We start from the raw sequence: 23,014 nt of genomic DNA, 5'->3' as shown, positions 1-23,014 counted from the left end.
GTATTTATTCCTTCTGTTAACATCTCATTGTCACGACGAGCACGGTGCGATGACCGCTCGTGAGCCGACCCACCTATATCTTTACCATCTGGTAATCAAAGATGGAAGAAGAGCTTAAATTCTTCCCGAAACCTCCCTTCCTCAATTCTAAGATATGTGGATTTTCCCCTAAAATCAAAAAGCGTTTATCGGTCAATGGGTACATTGAAAAAACATCGAGGAAAAAAAAAGGAATTATTGAGCTTTTGGTCCATCTTCTAATCAATGACATTTTAGAAAAGCTGCATTTTATCCTGTTTCTCCCACACCCCTCCCGATTACGATCTTCTTGGATGTAAATTTCATGTCCAGCTTTTTCAGTGAAATAAAATGTGACCACGTCCTTGATCATTAAACAGTCTTCCAAAACTTCTTTTACAAAGGATTGCACATCATTAAATAATTGCAGTGTGCCCCAATTTATGTAACTAGTCACCTGGAGTCTTTATCTTTCTATTAACAGAAGCCTCACAAAACTTAGAATAGAAATTCAGGGTTGATGCCATCATTGGTATATATCCCTATTTTGGAGACCTCAGTTAACTCAATTACAGAGGATGGATTCGGAATGATTATTTAGAAAGTAATTCTTGATTCAGTAAAGAGGCTTTGGACAGCTGTTTCATGAAAAGAATTTGAGCTGCAATTAAAATATCTCTGATGTTAAAGAGAATGAGCTATGTGGGCTCATTCACGGATTTACTCACCCATCCTTGAGAATACAAACAAGTATAGAACACGAGCCGCAAAAAAACAGAGACATCCACACATCTTCCATTGATCAACATACACCAAGAAGCTCTCCGTGAATACCTCTCAAAAAGCAGACGAATGATTACAGAAACCAGCACATGTAAATTTCTGTGTTATAGCTGCCTCGCAGGATTATTTGGAAGATGAAATGAAATAACACCGGCATGTGTAGATACCCAGTAAATGTCAGCATCACGCAAGCTTTCATTTCATCTGACACTGAAGTGCAGCCTGTGCTCAGCTCTGTCCTGGCAGAATATAAAGTAGCAATGACAGGTGTCCCGATTTTTAAGCACCCTGCTTAAATTGATAAACTAGAGACTTTAGACTGAATGTGATCTTTTTTTTCTCGATATGAAGTAGGAACTGAGAAATCAAAAAAAAAAAAAAAATCCCTTCCTTTTTGGAATACGGGCTCCGATGCCCTGGTAGTTCTTGAGTGGGTATGGAGAAGGGAAGGCTCGTTCTCCTTTTCCAGGATTAGGAAATAGGCTCTGAATGGTGTTCTGTTGTAGAGTGAAAAGAGAAACAAAGGTGACGACGGGTGATGCCGCCTGATCTCCTCTTGCTTGGTCTCTGCCCCTTTAGGACCTCAGTAGCACAGACCTCATCCGGCCCCGCATCAGCCTCGTGTGCCAGATTGTCCGGGTGGGCCACATGGAGCTGAAGGAGGGCAAAAAGCATACCTGTGGGCTCCGAAGACCTTTTGGAGTAGCAGGTACAGAAAGTCCCAGAGACCTGTAAAGGGTGCAGCCACTGTGAAAAAACGGCACGACAGGGCCTCCAACAATTAAGCATAGCACTTATGATCCAGGAATCTCGCTTCTGGGTGTCTACCCGAAGGAATTGGAAGCGGAGGGTCTCAAGACATTTGTACACGTGGGTTTAGAGCAACATTATTCACAATAAGCCAAAAGGTGGAAGCAACCCCAGCGCTCATGGATGGATAAATGGGTAAACAAAATGTGGTACGTACATAGAGTGGAATAGCGCTCAGCCTTACAAAGGAAGGAAATTCTGACCCAGGCTACAACATGGATGAACCATAGGGATGTCGTATAAAGTGAAATAAGCCCATCACACAAAAAGAGAAATACTGTATGATCCTACTCATGTGAAGTAGGTCAGAATCGTAGAAACGTAAAATAGAATGGGGGTTGCCAGGGGCTGTGGGGGAGGGAGGGGAGATGGGGGGGAGTTGGTGTGTACTGGGGACCGAGTTTCAGGTGGGGAACATGAAAAAACTCTGGAGATGGACGGCGTTGTCAGCACCACACGAGTGTGAATGTGCTTCCCGCCGCTAAACTGGGCTTTGAAGGGTAGTTAAAACAGCAGATATGACGTTATGCATATTTTACCCCCACCACACACGCACAGTTAAAGATAGGAGGGTGGGGAACCCCAGGGACCGTGCAAGATGAATTTGGTTGTCAATGTTAGTATTGGACACACAGCATTCACTCCCTCGGCTACCAATTATCTTTTCTTGGGTCCTGTGTGGTCACCTAGACCTAGACCTAGACCCCGCCTCCTTTGTTTCTTCTTCAGTGCCCAGCACCATGCCTTGCACACAGTAGGACCTTAGGAAAGCCTCAATTGTGACCACCGGTGTTGCCCTGCCTGTGGGCTACGTATTGATTTTGGTCCAGTAAAACTCTCCCTGGAAAGTGGTTTGCCTGTGTGGGAGACTCACTCATCAAAGGCAACATTGTGTTGCTGACTGCTTTCAAAGAGGGTCCTTGGCTTAAATCAAACCCTGCAACCTTCCAAGAGGCCCTGCGTTTTCTTCTGTAGTTTGTTAAATGAAGGAAATACATTCCTGGTCGTACGCGGACGTTTTGCTCCCTGAGACGTTTTGAAAGCTGTCGATGAAATGCCGTAATTCTCCTGGAACAGATGTCCAGAAAATGCCACCAGGATTGACCTGGTGGGTTTATGGATAACGAGGCAGCCTCTGTATCCCATGAGACTGGATGTCGTCATCTCTTGACCAGCCTTGCGCTGCACCTGCTGTCAGGGTCTGCTGGTCTGTGAAGAGGGCACAGCATTACTCCTGATAGAGAGTTAAAGTGAAATCTGTGAAAAGGCAAGGAGCCCTGGCCTAGCACTATTTAGCCATCTAGATGACAATCTACCGAACTAAGGATTTAAGGCATGTTCGAGGTCATTGTCGTTCCAAATGGGCCACAGAGATTTGAAAATCAAGCTTGAGGCTTGTGCTTGCTTTTCTGTTTCAGGGTGTGTGCGTGTGCGTGTGTGCGTGCGTGTGTGTGTGTGTGTGTGTGTGTGTGTGTGTGTGTGTGTGTATGCACGCATGCGCGTAAATGTAAGGCGAGAACGGTAGTAATTTACTCTGAGACTCGATGCCAAGAGGTTTGGGATAACTATGTGATGGCCTTGACAAAGAACTGCCTCTGGAAGGGGGTGTGCCAGACACATATTTTTCAGTATTTTGTTTTTGTGTACAGTGTTTGCAGGGGTCTGTTAAGGACTGACAGCAAGTTGATGGCATGGCCCGCTTTTACCGCAGCCTTTCACCAATACTGTTACTTCCCAAGCCTAACACATTGTCATCCAGGTTGCTTTGAGAAGACGTTTCCTTCCTTATCCCTCGTTTTTCAAATGAGAAAGGTCTCGTGTCTCAGTACTTCTTTTAATCTCCAAACAGGTTATCTGGGGAGTGGATTGTGAGCGTGCGCTTTATGGCCAGATTGTAATCCATTAACCAAGGGATCGCCTCTTGGCTGCGGGTCCTGCCTGGTTTGAGCAGCTGTAGAGTGGTCCGCTCATCAGTTCTCCGGGCAGCAAGGCTTTGTTAGCTTAAGTGATTTGGCCAGGTAGTAATCGCAGTTGGGTTCATACCCTGGCTTTACCGCTTACGACTTCCGACCTAGGGCAAGTTACGTACCTTTCCTGTGCTAGGTTTCCTCATCTCTTAAAGGAGGGGCATAAAGTATCTGCATAAATAAGAAAATATATACAATAGGCTTAGAACAGTGCTTTATCAGTTACTCTTCTTGTGCACAAAGAAGCAAATCACCATATGATCTTCTGTTCTATGCTGCTGGTGCCCTTGGCTTCCCTTTGTTTACATGGAAACCAGGTGCGACCACGTCAAGGCCAAGAGACAGGTGACCACTTCAAGTCATGAGTTTCTCAGGTCTTCATTCTGTTGACACTCCTGATGACAATCTGTGTTCCCCGTGCCTGGGAAACAGGCTTACCAACAAGTAATCCACCGGTTTAAATTTCTCCAGAACTGAGCGCTGGGTCTCATAGAAATTTCAAAAGCGGGTAATCTGCAGGATTGAGCAGAGCAAATCTAAATGCCTGCACGAGCTCCTGATGAATGAATTGTTCTGCAGGGTGGGTGCTGGGAATGATCGTTGGCAAAGACAGAAGTGTCCCTGCTCTGTATCTCTCTCTCTCTCTCTCTCTCTCTCTCTCTCTCTCTCTCTCGTGGCCTATGTTTGCAGATACTGTAATTTTCCATTGTAACGTACTGAAGCCTGAAGCAATTAAGTTCTTTAATTAAGTTTTATCTTTTTCCTAGTGATGGATATTACTGATATTATACATGGGAAGGTGGATGATGAAGAAAAGCAGCATTTTATCCCCTTTCAGCAGTAAGTACTGTGGCATTTATCCCGGGTGACTTGAGACCTGGAATAGTTCTTTGAACGATCTGTTAACACACAAGCAGGTGCTAGGAACCATTGCTCAGTTACAAAAGCAAAAGTCTCAAGCTGGGAGGTTGTGAGATAGAAGCTGACAGAAGACTTTATTCAAGGTCCTTTATGTTGGGGTCACACATAAGAGGGTAAACCTAACTTTCCCGATTCTACAGACAAGACCTTTGGAATATAAGGGGCAAATCTCTATCTGCACTAGAAACCCGAGAATGGTGCCATTTAAGCGTCAGGAAGGCCGAAGTATATTTGTACTTTGTCGTGTGGGACGAGTGTCATGGAATACAAGGCATCATGTAGGACAGCACAGGGCTTCTCTTGAGGTCTTGTCAGAGTGCAGAGCATGGTCTGGTAGGTGTGGAGGCTGCATCTGACAAGCTTCCGGATGCTTCTACCAGGCTGGAGACCAGGAGGGTGAAAGGCTGACCAACGCCTGGGCTCCTGCTGGCGAGGGAGAGCCAGCCTGGGAGTACATGGAAGGATTCCCTGGAGAGCTCCACTGAGGCCTCCAGAGCGAGCTTCAGGAGCTGGAGCCCTGGGTGGGCCACTGGGGAGCTGTTGGTCAGCAAAGGTCAACCCCCATCCATGACTCCGAAGAAGTATACGTGCGGACACCATTCCTGCCTCTAGCAGTCGTGGCTGCCTTGCCCCAGGTGCGGGCAGTGGTGGCCTGAATGAGGCCACGGACGATGCTGGCACTGACCCCTAACAGGGCAGTCGTGTCAGTGAGGGAAGGTGACTGTCTCAGCCAGCCTACAGCTGCCAGAGCAGGTCAGCGGAACAACTGAGAATTCTGGAAACCGGCCCAAAGGCGTTTGAGTTAATATAGGATTTAAAAAAAAAATAATAGTGCAGATCCATGGAGAAGTATGAACTACGCAGAAAGGAATTGTTTGACAAAATTAGCTCACCATTTATTAAGCTGAAGTCAGAACCTTGTCTCACATCTTGTGCCGGATGATTAAACTTACAAGTGTAAGAACTCAAATCTCAAAATATACAGGGAAATAGAAGTTTTATGTAATAGTGCCTTTTATGAATCAGACTCCAGAGATTTGACCAAAAAAAAAAAATTTTTTTTGATAGGTTAAACCACTCCCAAATTTTAAATAACTTATATACAGAATAACATTTAGTAAAATCTTTGCAATGTGTATGAAAAAGAATGAGTATTGTTAATATATAAAGAATTAATAGTAGTAATTCATAAGGATATCAACAGAAAAGAATATATGTGTGTATATATAGACACACAAATATGTACACATACACACACAGAAAGAAATGGCTTATAAATTCCTGGAGAATCAATGAAATGCAAAATAAACAAGGCGGTTTGGTACTGGGTTTGATCGAGTTTTAAAAATATATATAATATCCAGAGTTTGGGTGTAAGGAGATATGCAGTACTTATAAGAATATAAATTGTTATAGGGGCGCCTGGGTGGCTCAGTCAGTTAGGTGGCCGACTTCAGCTCAGGTCATGATCTCGCGGTCCGTGAGTTCTAGCCCCGCATCGGGCTCTGTGCTGACAACTCAGAGCCTGGAGCCTGCTTCATATTCTGTGTCTCCCTCTCTCTGACCCTCCCCCATTCATGCTCTGTCTCTCCCTGTCTCAAAAATAAATAAACGTTAAAAAAATTAAAAAAAAAAAAGAATATAAATTGTTACAGTGCATTAAAAGCCAAAGCCTCAAAATTTAGGTATTTCAAAGAATATACTCCATAATTAACAGTGGTTATTTCTTTTAATTTTTTTTTTTAACGTTTATTCATTTTTTGAGACAGAGACAGAGCATGAACGGGGGAGGGTCAGAGAGAGGGAGACACAGAATCTGAAACAGGCTCCAGGCTCTGAGCTGTCAGCACGGAGCCCGACGCGGGGCTCGAACTCACGGACCGCGAGATCATGACCTGAGCCGAAGTTGGCCGCTTAACCGACTGAGCCACCCAGGCGCCCCAACAGTGGTTATTTCTGTTGAGTTAACCAAAGGTGCTTTTGTCCCATTTGTGTTTAACTCTGTGCTTCTATTTCTTCCCACAAAAATTACGTATTGTATGTAATTTTATTTAAAGTATAAAAATCTTTATCTTTCAGTTTAAGGCCCACCACTTTGGACCAGTTTCTAAATATAACAGTACCAGGGGCGCCTGGGTGGCTCAGTTAAGCGTCCGACTTCGGCTCAGGTCACGATCTCACGTAGGTCCGTGAGTTCGAGCCCCGCGTCGGGCTCTGGACTGATGGCTCAGAGCCTGGAGCCTGCTTCCGATTCTGTGTCTCCCTCTCTCTCTGACCCTCCCCCGTTCATGCTCTGTCTCTCTCTATCTCAAAAATAAATAAACTTAAAAAAAAATTAAAAAAAAAAAAATAACAGTACCAATAGCTCATGCTAAGTAGCACCTCCTTCATCCAGAGGCTGCTATTAATACTTTTTAAAACATGCACTTATCTCGTATCTTACCACATATATACTGACGCTCCAAGAATGTGGTGAGGTGAATACTTTATGTAGCTTCATGCTAATATGAATTATGAGCTACCTTTCAAATTCATGAATGCTGATCCCACGATAATTATATACATACGTGTTTGAGTATATTAAATAATACATTAAATGTAATAAATATATCAAATATAATTTTTATTAATACATTAAGTGTATTAATATGTTAAATATATGAATATACCTTAAACATTAATGAGTAAATGTTAAATAATATATAGAAAAAATATGAATATATATTTGAATATATTAAAACATGTATTTTACGTATGATAAATATAAACAGCTCGCATGTCCACAGATGTTCCTGTTATATCCACCCATATGTAGATATGACGTATTTACCAAGGTTACCGCGTATCACTATTATATTTGCATTATGTCTTATGTGCGTGTTATATATGAGTATATACATTACATAATAGCAGCATGTATGCACGTGAAAGTTATTCTATATGTTTGTTTCACTTCTGAGGTGGGTTTCTTCCTCTGGTTATGTGCCTCCCTGCCTCATTTCTGAGCCAGCTCCCATCCGGGAGCCACGTTGAAACAGCGAGCCCTGAAATGGCCTTCACTGTATAATAATATGCGCTTTGAGTTTCTGAGGAACCCAGACCTAATTTGATTACCACTCATTGTGCAGTCAGCAGCCACTGTAAAGCATTCCGGGATGCAAATCACAGTCTCCGGTGCTTGAACTCCTAAGATTTATGGCAAATGCTTTCATAACTTATCTCAAAAGCTTTATAGCATGTTATATTAGGGGAGTCTCCTATATGTCTCCTGCCAGTTCATCAAAGAGAAAGCCCTTTGAAAGCACCCACGCAGATCATAGCCACCTCGCTTTTCAGTGAGATACTGCTGTATGTTTCCCTGCAGCTATCAGGGTCCAGAACAGAGCCCCTCAGAGAACACTGGCCTGCGTGTGGGCAAGAGAAGAAAACCACAGCAGAGAGAGAGAGACTCTTGTACTGTACCGGGCTGACCTGTAGTTCCTGAGAGTGCCCGGGCTGTCAGGAGGGCCTGGATTTGGCTCTTGGATCACCCTGTACGAGCCGCAGCCCGACGGGATCATTAAACTGAAACTTGTTTGCTGCTGGCTGTGCCACTGTAACTCCAAATATAGTTTGTCATCACATGAGAATCTGAGAACATTCTCCAAAAGCTGCTGCGTGCATACTGCTCCTGTATGTTAAGTGTTGGCGCCAGAGGGAGGCCTCGGGAGGCATATGATCTTGGCCCATCTCCTCACAGATGAGGAGACTGAGGCCCAGTTAGATGGAACCAGACCTGGAGGCCAGGTCTCCTGCCTCGTCCCTGTTTCTTCTTCGATTCCATTACATCAGCCTCTCCCAGCTCAGAAAGAACATTCGGCATTGCCTCTGATTTTGTTAACATTTGCCCATCAGTTTGGTTTTGTTGTTGTTGTTGTTCTTGGGGGATTTGTTTCTCCTTTTTCCACTGGGGGCCTGTCTTAGGCACCAACGTCATCTTGGAAATGACCAAGCTGGGCACCCAAAGGAAAAATACAGGAAAGAGTCTTCAAGTTAGGTATGTCCAGTGTTTATAGTTGCAGATTGTTCCCATAGGACCCACCGTATCTGAAGCTGTTGCTACAGAAACTTCCGCTTTTTACCTACCCTCTCATTTCTGACTTTCCCAGAATTGCGATGGAAACCTATATCCGGCAGAGGCAGCTAATCATGTCGCCCCTGATAACATCCCATGTGATTGGGGAGAATGAGCCACTCACTTCAGTCTTGAATAAAGTGATAGCAGCGAAGGAAGTGAATCACAAAGGACAAGGTACAGCAGCCCTACGTACTAAGCTGGGAGTGGGCATTCGAGTTGAGCCCTTGGACTCCTGCCCTTTTGCGATATCTTTCTCTGATACAAAACAGCCCCTGCTGGGTGGGGATCGCTCACCTCAGCTTCCTGGTAAAGGCTTTTAACGCTGAAGAGCACAGAGGATGCATCCAGCGCCGAATCGGATCACAGCTATATTTTGTAAATTGTGTGAAACAGATTTTTATCCCGTGAGTCTTTGCTCAGTTTTGTCTGCCCCACAATCCCAGTGCTGACTCTAAGGTAAATGCACAAAGTGAAGGAGGTTTGGGGAAAGTTATGTTCCACCCTGTGAATGTTCATCCCGTTACGTGACCTAAAAAGTAAGAGGGAAGAGACCAAAGTAATACAAATGAACAGATAATAATATGGAATAACGGGCCAGCTAGCCAAACATTTGATTGTTTTTAGAGCTTCCATTTATCATTCTTGTTGACACAGTTTTAGCTAAGAAATTCTCCTGGAAACTGCATTTTAAATTCAAATAATGAGAAAAACTAGTTAAAATTTCAAATTTCAAATACCAAGATGGAGATGATTTGGGGATAATTTTGAAGATGGGGTCCTTTTTTTTTTTTTTTTTTTTAACCACCCTGTGACTGTCTTCCGAAACGGAGGCAGTCAGGAAACACACTAATCATTATTTTCAGCATATTTAGTTTTCCATGTATTCACAGTTGTTCTGGGTGGGAAAGACATGTGAGGAATCATTAAGGAATCTGAAAACAAGTAATAAAATATATTTCTGTTGTTTTGGAACTCATCAGTGGCTGTTAATTAGCACAGTGCCTGCTGTGTGACCCGATATTTAAAAATCGGTACCTGTTTGAAAGGTGAAAAGTAAACTTCCATAGTTCCCTTGCATTTAAACAAAAAATTACTTGGGGCACCTGGACGGCTTAGTTGGTTAGGCATCCAACTCTTGATTTCGACTCAGGTCATGATCTTGCAGTTGTGAGATCGAGCCCTGGGTCGGACTCTGCGCTAACAGCACAGAACGTGCCTGGGATACTTTCTCTCTCCCTCTGCCCCTCTCCCCCAGTCATGCTCTCTTTCTCTAAAATTTAAAAAAAAAAAAAAAAAATTAAAAGTGAATTACGTAGGCTTCCCTACGTTTTTTTGAGTTTTCCTTCTTTGTTTTTATGAAGATAACAATGTCTCTCTTTTATTTTTTTTTAACATTTTATTTATTTTTGAGGGACAGAGAGAGAGACAGAGTGTGAGCAGGGGAGGGGCAGAGAGAGAGGGAGACATAGAATCCCAAGCAGGCTCCAGGCTCTGAGCTGTCAGCCCAGACCCCGACGCAGGGCTCGAACCCACGAACCGTGAGATCATGACCTGAGCCGAAATCAAGAGTTGGGCGCTTGGGGCACCTGGGTGACTTAGTCAGTTAAGCATCCAACTCTTGATTTTGGTTTAGGTCATGATCCCATGGTTCACGGGTTTGGGCCCTGCATCGGGCTCTGCACTGACAATGCAGAGTCAGCTTGAGATTTTCTCTCTCTCTCTCTCTCTCTCTCTCTCTCTCTCTCTCTGCCCCTTCACTTCCCCCTCTCTTGAAATAAATAAATAAACCTTAAAAAATTAAAAAAAAAAAAAGAGTTGGGGGCTTAACTGCCTGAGCCACCCAGGCACCCCTCGCTTCTTTATAAATACCAAAACTTTCCATTTCTATATAGATTGTTTTGTTCTGTATGATTTCTTCATTTGTCTCTATTCTTAGAAAAGAGGTTCACTTTACTTCCTTATTATATTAGGAATTTAGTTTAATGAAAATGGGAGGTGACAGATTTGTTTGATTCTCTTTTAAGTGGAAGTGAATTATTCCAGCATATTTATAAAATCGTTGCTTCTTTTTTTCAGGATTTTTATGCATCTTTTTTTTTTTTTTTAATTTTTTTTTAACGTTTATTTATTTTTGAGACAGAGAGAGACAGAGCATGAACGGGGGAGGGTCAGAGAGAGAGGGAGGCACAGAATCTGAAACAGGCTCCAGGCTCTGAGCAGTCAGCACAGAGCCCGAAGCGGGGCTCGAACTCACGGACAGTGAAATCGTGACCTGAGCCGAAGTCGGACGCTTAACTGACTGAGCCACCCAGGCGCCCCAGGATTTTCATGCATCTTTACTATATATGCATCTACTATATATACAACTACTATCTACTATGTATATATATACACTATATATATACTGTATATTTTAGTACTTAATCTAATTGCTTCCAGTGATTTAAATACCTTTTCTGCCATTAATACCACACTTTACTACAGCTCTATCTGTATTTTGGTATCTGATTGGGGATATCTTTACCCGTGCTCCTTCCCCCAGAGTAAACATCTGTTCACACCTCTGTCCAATTCTCGAGGAAGTCATGTGATTTTGATGGGAGTGTCGTTAAAATTATAAGTTAACTGGGGGAGAATTTACATTTTTCTAAGAAAGTATCTGTACATTCCTACGACACGTGTATTTTTCTCAGCTTTTCTATGTGGGTTTATGGTACAGATCATAAAGGGCACCAAAGTTTATGCTTTATTTCTTTCAAGGGCTTTGGATATCTTTGAAGCTGTTGCCGGGTGACCTCACACAGGTTCAGAAGAATTTTTCACATCTGGTGGATAGATCAACTGCAATCGCCCGAAAAATGGGCTTTCCCGAAATAATACTTCCAGGTAAAAAGCTTTGGCTTGATTCACCTGTGCTGCCTCCTCTGTTACTTCTAACAGGACGGCGAAGGCAACATAAGATCCCGCGTGACATTTCGTTACTGCATCCAACGGTGTCGAGACAGTGGGAAATACATGTAGGGTTGCAGTGCCTTGTACCAACCTACCCAGTGCACAAGCCCGAGATAATGCTTTGAAACGTAACTCGGAATTTTCTGTTCCCTCTCTTCCTTTATGTTCCACATAAGCCCCTCTGAAATTCTCCCTGACTTCCCCGTTAAGGAGAGCTAATGAAAGCATAGGTCCTGCGCCCCCAGCATGATCGGCTTCATCGCGTGGACCTTTCTCAGGATGACGTTCAGCCTCGTGGGCTGCTTGCCAGGGAACGGCAGCGAGGTACCTGCTCAGCCCCGTCTCCGCGAGGCCCTTTGCCCCATTTGCTTAAGCTCCAACTGTGTGCTTGGCTCTCCCCGTACTTGTGGTGACAAGAATGTAAACATTCTGCGGTTTTCTTACTTGAGTTTCGTCTTTTTTGACACCACATATGGGTGAGATCTACATATGTGTTCTCTTGAATTCACTGACTGAAGCCATTTATTTCTGAATCTTTACAGTCATAAGGGGAAATCAGCGCAAGGACCTTAATATAAGATCTTTATATATATATATCCGTATAGGTATTCTCCGCATGCTCATCTCCATTCTGCAAAAGTGTTTTGTCTTCTTGTTTTAAAAAAAAAAAAGCAGTTTTGGTAATACTCCTCTCACTGAACGCCCTGTTACTCCTACAGCAAGAGCAAAGTCTGAAACAATGCAATGGAGTTTATTTGGGGGACAAGATGAATTTGTCTTTGAAATCTGGCTGGGAAGATTCTTGTCTCCTCTTTCTTTTTTTTTTTTTTTTTTTTTTAGTTTTTTTTTAACGTTTATTTATTTTTGAGACAGAGAGAGACAGAGCATGAATGGGGGAGGGTCAGAGGGAGAGGGAGACACAGAATCCGAAACAGGATCCGGGCTCTGAACTGTCAGCATGGAGCCTGATGCAGGGCTCGAACTCACAGACCGTGAGATCGTGACCTGAGCCGAAGTCGGACGCTCAACCAACTGAGCCACCCAGGCGCCCCACTTGTCTCCTCTTTCTAACCAGTGGGATTGGTTCCTGACTGCCAGGGCTATAATAGACTTCAAACAAATCATCCAGGATAATGGCCACCAGACGCTGGTCTTTGGATCAAGCTCGTCAGGATCACCTGCTACAGGTTCCAAGCATTTTCCAGACTCTGATTCAGTTTGTAAGGCCCGGGCTCCCCAGGTGAGCCTGGTGACCGGCCAGGGTTGAGAAACAGAGGTCTAGACCCAAGTCCCCCACCTTGCGTCCCCTCATCTCCGTTTGGACAACCCGACTCTCCCCTCCAGCTATGGCGCCCCTCTCTGCCCTCATCTTCCCAGCCAGGTTCTTGGAAGCGGTTACGTACTCTCTATCTCTGGTTCTGCGTCTGCCGGTCACCCTTCCCCGGCACCCCCCGTCCTGTCCAGAGTGGCTGTCATTAGAGTCACCAAAGATTGCAGTGTCACTAAACCCCGTGGATATGTTTTTAGCCTACTGATTGTCTCTGGTGTTCTTAGCACCATGTGACATTGTCTGCCGCTCCCTGTTGAGATGTTCCACCCTTCTCGTCAGAGACCCGCACTCTCCTCTTTTTCTCCATTCCCCTTTGCTGCCTTGTCATCTTCTGTTTTGCCTTTCAATGTTAAGAGCTCCTCAGTATTTGGTCCTTATGTCCCGGATTAGTTTGCTTGGGCCGCCATAATGAAGTACCACAGGCTGGGTGGCGAAAGCCTCAGACGTGTACTGTCTCACAGCTCTGGAGGCTGCACGTCCGAGATCAAGGGGTCAGCAGGGTGGGTTTCAACCCTGAGGCCTCCCTGCTTGGCTTGGAGATGACCGTCTTCTCACTGTGTCCCCACATGGTCACCCCTGGGGGCTCTGTGTTGTGTGCTGATCTCATAAGGACACAAGTCCTGTTGGATTAGTGCCCACCATGTGACCTCCTTTTACCTTAATCACCTCTTTAAGGGGCTGACTCCAAATACAGTCACATTCGGAGGTGCTAGAGGCGAGGGCTTCGGCATATGAATTGGGGGGGAGCAGTTCAGTCCGTGACAGGTATCTTTTCCTTCTCATACCTCCATTTTCTTCCCATGTGATCTCATCCACTCGTTTTGCCTCTGTGGATTCGTTGCCTCCGAATTCGTACCTCTGGCCTCAAGACTGCTTCTTTGAACTCCGGCCCCATAGACCCAACTACTTCCTGCCTCAGGACTTCCGTAGACACTGCTCCTACCCGGCTGGATCACTCTCCGCTCTTAACTGGCTAGTTCTTCCTCACAGTCCCCACTTGGGCCTTGCAATCGTTTGCATGTAGACTGGCTCTTCTGTTGTGTTTTATCCAAGAGAATGGCACCCTCATCCACCCAGTTGCGCCAACGAGAAGCCTGAGACTCTCTCTTGAACCTCCCTTTTCCTTTATACCTCACGCAAAATTAGTGGCCAAGACTTTCCAGTCTTACCTTTGAAAGACCTCTCAAATCCACCCCCTTCTCCCTGTCTCCATTGCCACTTCCTTAGTTGTAGCTACTGCCATCAGTTCCCTGGGCCACCATATGTTTGGATAACAATCCTATGTCCACTGCCTCCGGACCTTTGCACATGTTACTTGCTCTTCCCTTTTACCCTCCTCCCTCCAACATCCGTTCAGAGGAAAGATTTCCACACCTTCCAGACACAGTTGGGACTTAGTGTTATACCTTCATAGAGCCTGGCCTTTTCTTTCCTTTGTAGTGATGCATTTCATCATGTGGTTATCTGATCATGCTTCTCTCCCCCACTAGACTGGAGGCTGTGTGAGAGCGAGGCTGGCGCATGGCTCACCACCATCTCCCAAACGCTTAGCACAGCGCTTGCCACGGAGCAGGTGCCCGGTCGGTTTTTCAAATGAATAAATGAATAGCATCTCATCCGATGATACCGTAATTTATTCAGCCAGCTGTCGATTGTTGGAAATTGAGGATTTTCCAGGTTTTCACTTTTGGAAACAACACCACAGTGAAGATCCTTACAGACTTCTAAGATTTGTTTGCTCACATTCTCAATACTTTGGGATAAACATTACCAGTGAGCTTGCTTTGTCAGTTCAGGCTTTTAACACAAATTGTCACTTTCTCTACCGACACGGTGTGCACCATGAGGATTTCAAAGTGTGAAGGATGAATTAGCCCCCATTCCTTCACCTTAACCAACTGTGGGCAATACCTTCCTTTCTTCTAAGCAGATAAGAGATGAAAATGAAAAGTGCTCCAAATTGCACCCCCCCCATTTTCTTCTAGGGCTGGAAGGTTTCATTTTTTTATACTGGAAGGCAGTTTAATATTAGTATAGATTTTAGACTGATTGAGCAACACCTAGTCTTCCCGGTCAGAAACTTGATACACCTTTCATTCATTCTAGGTTTTGTTCAAGCATCTCAAGAATATTTAATTTGTTTTCGCTGTGGGGGCTCTTCACTTGCTAATTAACTAATTTTTTAAAATGTCGTGCTGGGTAACCAAGAAGACGCCAAGCAGGAATTTTTCTGATAGTGTAAAAATAGTGACACTTATTGAATAATGACACTTAAAAATAATGACACTTATTAACTAATGATTTAAATAAGTGTATTCTATAGGCTTTTAGGAATAGTGTCTATCTCATCAAGAGTATTATATGGATTAAATAAATGATTGCCTAGAAGACACTCTGAACAGTGCCCAGGGACATAGTGAGCAGCCAATAAATACTAGCCTTCCTGATGATCAGATGTGTTAAAATAACAAACTTCAAGGCATTATTGAAAAAACTACCCCGCTGTAACCTCAAAATACATTGTGTGCTTATCATTAGACAGCAGTGGTTAAGAAAGAGAACAAAGGATGGCCATTAAAAAGAGTTCATTAAAAGAAAATGAATTAAAAAAAAAGAATTTTTAATTAATTAATTAAAAAAAAATTTAAATCCAAATCAGTTAACATAGTGTAATAATGGTTTCAGGAGTAGAATTTAGTGATTCATCCCTTACATACAACACCCAGTGCTCATCCCAACCCGTGCCCTCCTTAATGCCCCTCACCCATTTAGCCCCCCAAAAAGAGTTCATTTTCAAACACGGCATTTCAAAACCACTTTGGTAGGTATGGAAAGGTGGGATGAGGGAAGCTGAATAGGGCAATACACGTAAAAACTTCTGCGATATGAATGGCTCTCTATAAAGTCAGAAAGCTTCATAGTTTATTTGTATTTTATATCTCCTTACATCCTGAAAGTTACAAGTGACTTCTGTCAGCACCGCTCATAGGATGGGTTGTGCCGTTGCAGGCGATGTACGGAATGATATTTATGTCACCCTGATCCACGGCGAGTTTGACAAAGGGAAAAAGAAGACGCCGAAGAACGTGGAGGTGACCATGTCTGTGTATGACGAGGAGGGCAAACTCTTAGAGGTATGGGGGACTGCGCCGAAATCCTGCTCCCATCACACACGTCTTTACAACAACGGCGGGCTTCGACCTGACGTGGCTTGTTCTCCACAGGAACGTGCATTTGGCTTTTCATAAGGAAAAAATAGGAAACCTGTTAAATTTGTGATTAGCAATGGCCGACTTTACTGATAAACCCACGTAGACTCTGCTTTTCGTTGTTTCTCCTGTTCTAAGAAGTGCCTCAAGCCGCTAATGGTTTCAGGTGTATGCCTTTGCTCCAGAAGTTCTATATCGTTTCCAAGGTATACGGCCACTTTCAAGCCCGGTAGGTTCCTGTGGGGCTTGAGCGAAGGCCCAGAAGGCCCTGAAGGACACATTCCTCTATGGAGTAGAGAGTACTGTGTTAGAGGGGCTAACAGTGCGGTGGGGCCCTGGTACAGGGATGAACTTATGTGTGCTGTTGATGGGGCCCTTGAGCCCCATGACTTCAGGTGCACAGCTTCTCCTGACTGCTCACTTCACAGCTTTGCTAACCAGCTCAGAAAGTGCCCCCTTTGAGGCCTGGCTCTACTGAACCGAGTGGCTCATTACTAGGAGACAGAGAGCCCTGAGTTTTAGTGAACACGCTGTACCTGCACAGCAGGTCCTTAAAGCAGAGCGTAGACAGGACCTCACACACCGGCGTGTCTGCACCCGTGCCGTAGCTCTTGGTCACTCTCGCTGTGCCTCTGCTCTCTGGGAGGGGAGCGGAGGGAAGGAGAAGGTATGGCTGCAGAGGAGAAGGCAATAAACGTTGCAGCAAAGAGCAGTGTTAGGGTGGTGTTGGGTCCCTTAGTGACAACCACAGTTATATACCTAGACCCTCAAAGAAAGTGGTAGAAACTCATTCTTGCCCTAGCCTTCAGCCCCCAGATGTCATCGGCTGATATGTGGCTACATAAGGCGTGTGCTGGCCACATGGAGGATAGAGGGCTCACGCATGGTTCGTTTCCTAGATAAAATTATCCCCCTTTAGTATTTCCCCCAAAAATACAAAAACATGGATCCAAAGGGATGTATGCATCCCTGTGTTTATGGCAGCATTATTTACAATAGCCAAATTAAGGAAACGGCCCAAGTGTCCGCTGACTGACGAATGGGTGAAGAAGATATGGCATATATATACGACGGAGTATCATTCAGCCGTTAAAAAGAATGAGATCTTGGCCATTTGCAAGCACATGGATGGAGCTAGAGAGTATAAGGCGAAGGAAAATAAGTCAGTGAGAGAAAGACAAATACCATATGATTTCACTCATGTGTGGAATTTAGGAAACAAAACAAACGAGCCAAGGGGGAAAAAAGGAGAGTGACAAACCAGGAAACACCTTCTTAACCATAGAGAACAAACCGGCAGGGATATGGGTGGGGGATGGATGACGTAGGTGATGGGGATTAAGAGTAGACGTATCATGCGCATTATTGTGTAGAAGTGTTGAATCACTGTGCTGTGCACCTGAAACTAATAGAACACCATGTTAACTCTGCCAGAATTAAAATGAAAACATTCTCCCCTTTTCATTTTTTTCGTTCCATCCAAAGAAAGCCATTCATCCTGGTGCTGGATATGAAGGCATTTCAGAGTACAAATCAGTGGTCTATTACCAAGTCAAGCAGCCCTCTTGGTATGAGACCGTCAAGGTGAGACGCGCCATTTGCAATCTCTAGCATACATGAGACCTTCTTTAGGTCCCTTTCTTCTTTTTACCCATAAATCAGGTCTTCTGTATCCTAAAGTTTTAGATAGGTTGCCTGCGGTGTCCTATGAGAAATGAATTGATGCGATTCTGTACGAGAGTATCTGTAACCCTGGATTCTTAAATAACATTCTTACTGATAAATGGGTAGGAATTTGACTGGGGAAGCTTGTAGTTGTAATGATGTAACAGGCTGCCAAGATGGTCCAACACCAAATGGAAATTTTCACTCTCTGTAAGCCGTTGCCTAACATCTTTTTTCTTCTTGGCCTCTGACCAAGTTTTCTGGGCCTCTTCTCAATTTAAATATGTGTATTACAAATTCCCAAGTGCTTTTCAGATAAGTCATCTCCTGTGAGTCGCCTAATAGCCCTCTGGCTGAAACAAGCAGTGTTGCAACACCCTTTCTGATTAGACTCAAAAATGCCAGGTGACTTTCCAAGATCCTGTAACTGCTTAGTGTCCAAACCTAAATTGGAGCCCACTTCTTTTGAATCCCAGGCTCCATCAGGTCTTTCGGATTGTCAAAGTCTTATGAGGTCTCCATAGAAAACTCAAAAGGAAAAAAAACTGCACTAACATCTCAATTCAGAAGTAACCATTTTCCACAGTTTTATATAATTCATTTGTTTTGGGTTGTGGTGTTTATAACAGGTTTATAGTGTGCTTTTTATTTAAAAAAATTTTTTTAATATTTATTTAAGAGGGAGGGAGGGACAGAGCATGAATGGGGAAGGGGCAGAGAGAGAGGGAGACACAGAATCAGAAGCAGGCTCCAGGCTCTGAGCTGTCAGCACAGAGCCCGGCGTGGGGCTCAAACCCACGAGCCGCGAGATCATGACCTGAGCTGAAGTCGGACACTCAACTGACTGAGCCACCCAGGCGCCCCTATACTGTGCTTTTTAAAACTACTTATCTCAAGGGGCACCCGGGTGGCTGAGTAGGTTAAACGTCTGACTGTTGGTTTCGGCTCAGGTCATGATCTCATGGTTTGTGGGTTCGAGCCCTGCCTTGGGCTCCACACTGAGATTGAGATTCTCTCCTCTCTCCACCCCTCCCCCACTTGCGTGCTTGCCCTCTCTCTCAAAATAAATAAACTTAAAAAAAAAAAACTACTTATCTCGAGGCATTGAAAGTTCTTTAGAAATGGATTTCTAGATACTTACGTAATGTTCCATTATATAATCATGCCATAATTTATTTAACTATTTGCCATAAATTCTCTGCTCTTTTTATGGCCGTGTACTTCTCTTTTCCCCTGTCCCCTCTATATATGTAAACAGCAAAAGACTCCTTGTCCCCAGCATTTTACCTTTTCCTTCTGTTACAGGCCCTAATTTTTACCATATCAGTATACACCTTGCAGGCTGGAAGTTCCTGTATAGACCCCAAGTACTGATCTTTTTCCTCTGAAGTATTTCCTCTTTCATACTTGAGAAAGTTCAAGAAACTTGTAATATCCCCATTCTCAGAACCCACAATAGGCAGCGAAGATGGTTTCTCTTGGAATTTTTCTAAGTTTTGAATATAACTAAATCTGCGTTGAATGGAAGCTTCCTCCAAATCTTACTCTATAGGAATTAGTGCTGCAATCAGACACTAAAAATGAGCCTGATTTTTAAAAACGAGGCATGAGTGCAACACATTATGTACATGTAAACTGGTAGTTTTTTTTATTATTATGCAGGTATCCATTGCTATAGAAGAGGTTACTCGCTGCCATATAAGATTTACCTTCCGACACAGATCATCTCAGGAATGTAAGTATCAGAAGCTCTAAAATGTGTTTCTGTTGAAATATACATATAGTATACGTGTGTGTGTGTGTGTGTGTGTGTGTGTGTGTAAGAAATGTATTTCTGTTGAAATATACGTATACGTATATATATATTTACACATATATACGTATACGTATACGTATATTTACTATTTACAATATACAATTTACAATAGTAAATATACGTATACGTATACGTATATTTACATATATATACATATACGTACATTTACTATTTACAATATACAATTTACAATAGTAAATATACGTGTACACATACGTATATTTACATATATATACGTATACGTACACATATATTTACTATTTACAATATACAATTTACAATAGTAGATATACGTATACGCATACGTATATTTACATATATATACGTATACGTATATCTACTATTTACAATATACAATTTACAATAGTAGATATACGTATACGTATATGTATATTTACATATATATGTATATGTATACGTATATTTACTATTGCTTGACAACACTTTTGTGGTTCTGGTGAGCGAAGTCCTTGGAAACTAGATACTTAGCATCATTACTTCAGTCAGGATTCACTTGTGCTAAGGAAATCAGAAAAATGGACTTTTCTGGGCTTCCAAGATGTGTGTTTATCGTTCTATATAAGAAGGTCCCCAAAATGTGTTCTGTGAATACTGAGGTTCTGTATCATGCTAATAGATGCTCTATGGCAAAAAGGGTTTCCTAGTCAAATGGGAACAGGAAATGCTGTATATTCTATCTCTGCCTTAGACGTTCACAGTGTATGTTGCCATATTGCTGAGAAGTCCCGCAGCAAGGAAACCTGTTGATCTGTTGTCCCCCCAGATAAACTCTTTTCATGGAAAAACTGTTTCAAGCTTTAGATCATAGCTCATGAAATGACTGCTCGAAAGTGTAAACAGAGAACAAAATTGATTATTTTCAGACTGATCATAAAATTTCTGGAAATGTCTTATTCTCATCCAGCACCACATAAACATGCAATTCTTCATTCCAGACTGAATTTCCTGAACACCCTCCACAAACCAGGCTGCAGGCCAGGCCCTGCATCCATGATAGGTCATGGGTAGTGCTCTGAAGTCTCTGTTGGCCCGGGTAGGACGATGAACAATCAAACAGACGATTAAGGTCAGAACATTGTGGTAAATGCTCCCCTAGCAAAGAGTTGTGAGGGAGCACGTCGCATAGTATCCAACGCCATCTGCGATTTGTGCGTAAGATTTCTACCTCCTCGCCGAGGCTTGAAGGTGTAGGAATCGAAGTCAGCCCACTCAAGAGTGACGATAGAGAAATGTGTTTGAAACCCACAAAGTGAACGCAGCAGGCTGAAGTCAGAACAGGGGGAGCGGTCATAAAATTGGGTCGAACCCCATGAAGTTGCTGTTTTTTTGTAGGTCAGTGTCAAATAGTCAAGTATCAGCAATTTCATACAGCTCTACATAATACTGAGCTAGAATTTATCAAGCCCTTAGTTTCTACAAGACACTAAATGAATCTATTTGCATACTGTTTAGTGTCCCCAGTAAACTGATAAGATACATACTGCTTTTATCCACATGTATACAGAAAAGAAGGTGAGTACAGAGAAATTAGATACTTGCCCAGGATCACAGGGCTAGGAAGTGCCCAGCTTAACAGACAACCTCAGCAACCCGAATTCAAGCCAGCTGGAGCCACATCGTGCAGGTTGAAGGTTATGTTGACCCATATTACGGAGGTGCCATTAAAAGGTTTTTGTGGTTTGAGACATGTTTATAACAACTTTATTCATAATCTCCCCAAATTGGGAATGTTGTAAATTTGCCTCATGGCTCCCACCAGGAGAATGGATAAACAAATTTGCAAATGTAGTCATATAGTGGATTACGGCTCACTCAATCTAGGGGCACATAGCCCCAGCACACCTCAGAGTTGTGCCCTTGATGAGAACAGGCCAAAAGTTGCCCCAGCCATCGGCACCTAACTAGGGGGCACCGTGAGCTCAGAGGCCAGCACCTAAAGATCTGGAGGGAGGTGCTCTGCTTTCTTGGGGAGACTGGACCCTCCTGGCACCTGGATTAGTATCTTAGAAGTAAGAGGTGGCATCATAAAACCTTGGAGTGTGATTAATACTTCACTGAGTCTGTCTTAAAGCAACAGAAGTGAGATATCTCATGAAGGTGTTTTGGAGCAGGGAGTCTCTCTGACGGCAGGGTAGATAAGGTGTTGAGTGGAAAAGGACTGCTTGGAAAGATCCTCTAGAAATATATAGGGAAGAGTTGGAGTGCCTGGGTGGCTCAGTCAGTTAAGCGTCTGACTTCAGCTCAGGTCATGATCTCACGGTTTGTGGGTTGGGGCCCCGCATCGGGCTCTGTGCTGATGGCTCGGAGCCCGGAGCCTGCTTCAGATTCTGTGTCTCCCTCTTTCTCTGCCCCTCCCCAACTCATGCTCTCTCTCTCTCCCCCCCCCCTCTCTCTCACACTCTCAAAAATAAATAAACATTTAAAAAAAAAGAAATCTAGGGAAGAGTTGAACAGAACCAGGGTGGGAACAGAAGGGATGGAGAGAAAAGGTGCAGGTTTCAGAGGTATTCAGAACTGGGAGTTGACACTGGGGTGGACTCAATGTCGATATCCACGTTTCTGATTTAGACGATTGGCTAGTTGCTGGTCTCATTCATTTGCAAATGTAGGAAAAAAAAAAAAAACTTCCGTGGAGGTACCAGAAGCTTTCACTTTGGGGAATATTTCCTTTGAGGAGCCTGTGCCACGCACAGTACCTGTGACTTATTGTAGCTTGCTGAGCAGTGTCGATTATAGCATGATTGGATATCACCCCCCTGGAGCAAAATGTGAAACCATCCATCATAGACATCACTTCCTGGTATCTTGCTGGACTGCTCAGACATGTTTATTTTTGTCTTTTCAGCCAGAGATAAATCAGAGCGAGCCTTTGGGGTGGCCTTCGTGAAACTGATGAACCCGGATGGCACCACGCTGCAGGATGGGAGGCACGATCTGGTGGTTTATAAGGTGGGGCTAATAGAACAAGGCTCAGAAAACTACTTAGGAAGTATTCACCCCCTCTGAAGTTGGTTCAGAATTATGCATATAAACATCGGAAACTTCTCTAGAGGGAGAAGTGTGTGTCCCTTCAAGTCTAGAAAAACCAGTGACTCTGGTCACTCCAGCTGCGTGGTCTCTCCCATCCCCTTTCTGGAAGGAGTGTATCGTATTATTATAAGTCCTCTAGAGGACACCTCTCCCTGTCCTGCAGATGGTGTTCTGTGGCCGGGAACAGTTGAGGGCTGCCTCCCGCCTCTCCCCTGCATCGTCCCATGTGGAACAGTTGCACTGTTGGGCTTTGGTTAGAGTATGGTGGGCATGGGAGGATGTGGTTTCCATATCACCGAGAGCCAAGCACCATTTCTCTGCGAGGGGACCTTGCTTCCTTCCCCAGCAGCGTGGTCCTCTTTCTTTAACTGCTAC

General features: G+C 43.8%; 1 protein-coding gene across 1 annotated transcript in view; it reads left to right on the top strand.

Annotated features, from left to right (window-relative positions):
* Positions 1-23,014, top strand: part of DOCK5 (dedicator of cytokinesis 5) — a 218,722-nt gene that overhangs the window by 106,422 nt on the left and 89,286 nt on the right. Inside the window, exons 10-17 of the mRNA XM_042983204.1 lie at positions 1,381-1,510; positions 4,346-4,418; positions 8,648-8,790; positions 11,377-11,502; positions 15,908-16,032; positions 17,593-17,691; positions 19,435-19,507; positions 22,455-22,558. Coding sequence (XP_042839138.1) covers positions 1,381-1,510; positions 4,346-4,418; positions 8,648-8,790; positions 11,377-11,502; positions 15,908-16,032; positions 17,593-17,691; positions 19,435-19,507; positions 22,455-22,558 — 873 coding nt within the window. The remainder of the gene's footprint in view (positions 1-1,380; positions 1,511-4,345; positions 4,419-8,647; positions 8,791-11,376; positions 11,503-15,907; positions 16,033-17,592; positions 17,692-19,434; positions 19,508-22,454; positions 22,559-23,014) is intronic.

The sequence above is a fragment of the Panthera tigris genome, chromosome B1 (genome assembly GCF_018350195.1).
Source record: "Panthera tigris isolate Pti1 chromosome B1, P.tigris_Pti1_mat1.1, whole genome shotgun sequence".
Classification (NCBI taxonomy): domain Eukaryota; kingdom Metazoa; phylum Chordata; class Mammalia; order Carnivora; family Felidae; genus Panthera; species Panthera tigris.
The sequence above is the reverse complement of the archived record's forward strand: the minus strand, read 5'-3'. Positions and strand labels throughout refer to the sequence as shown.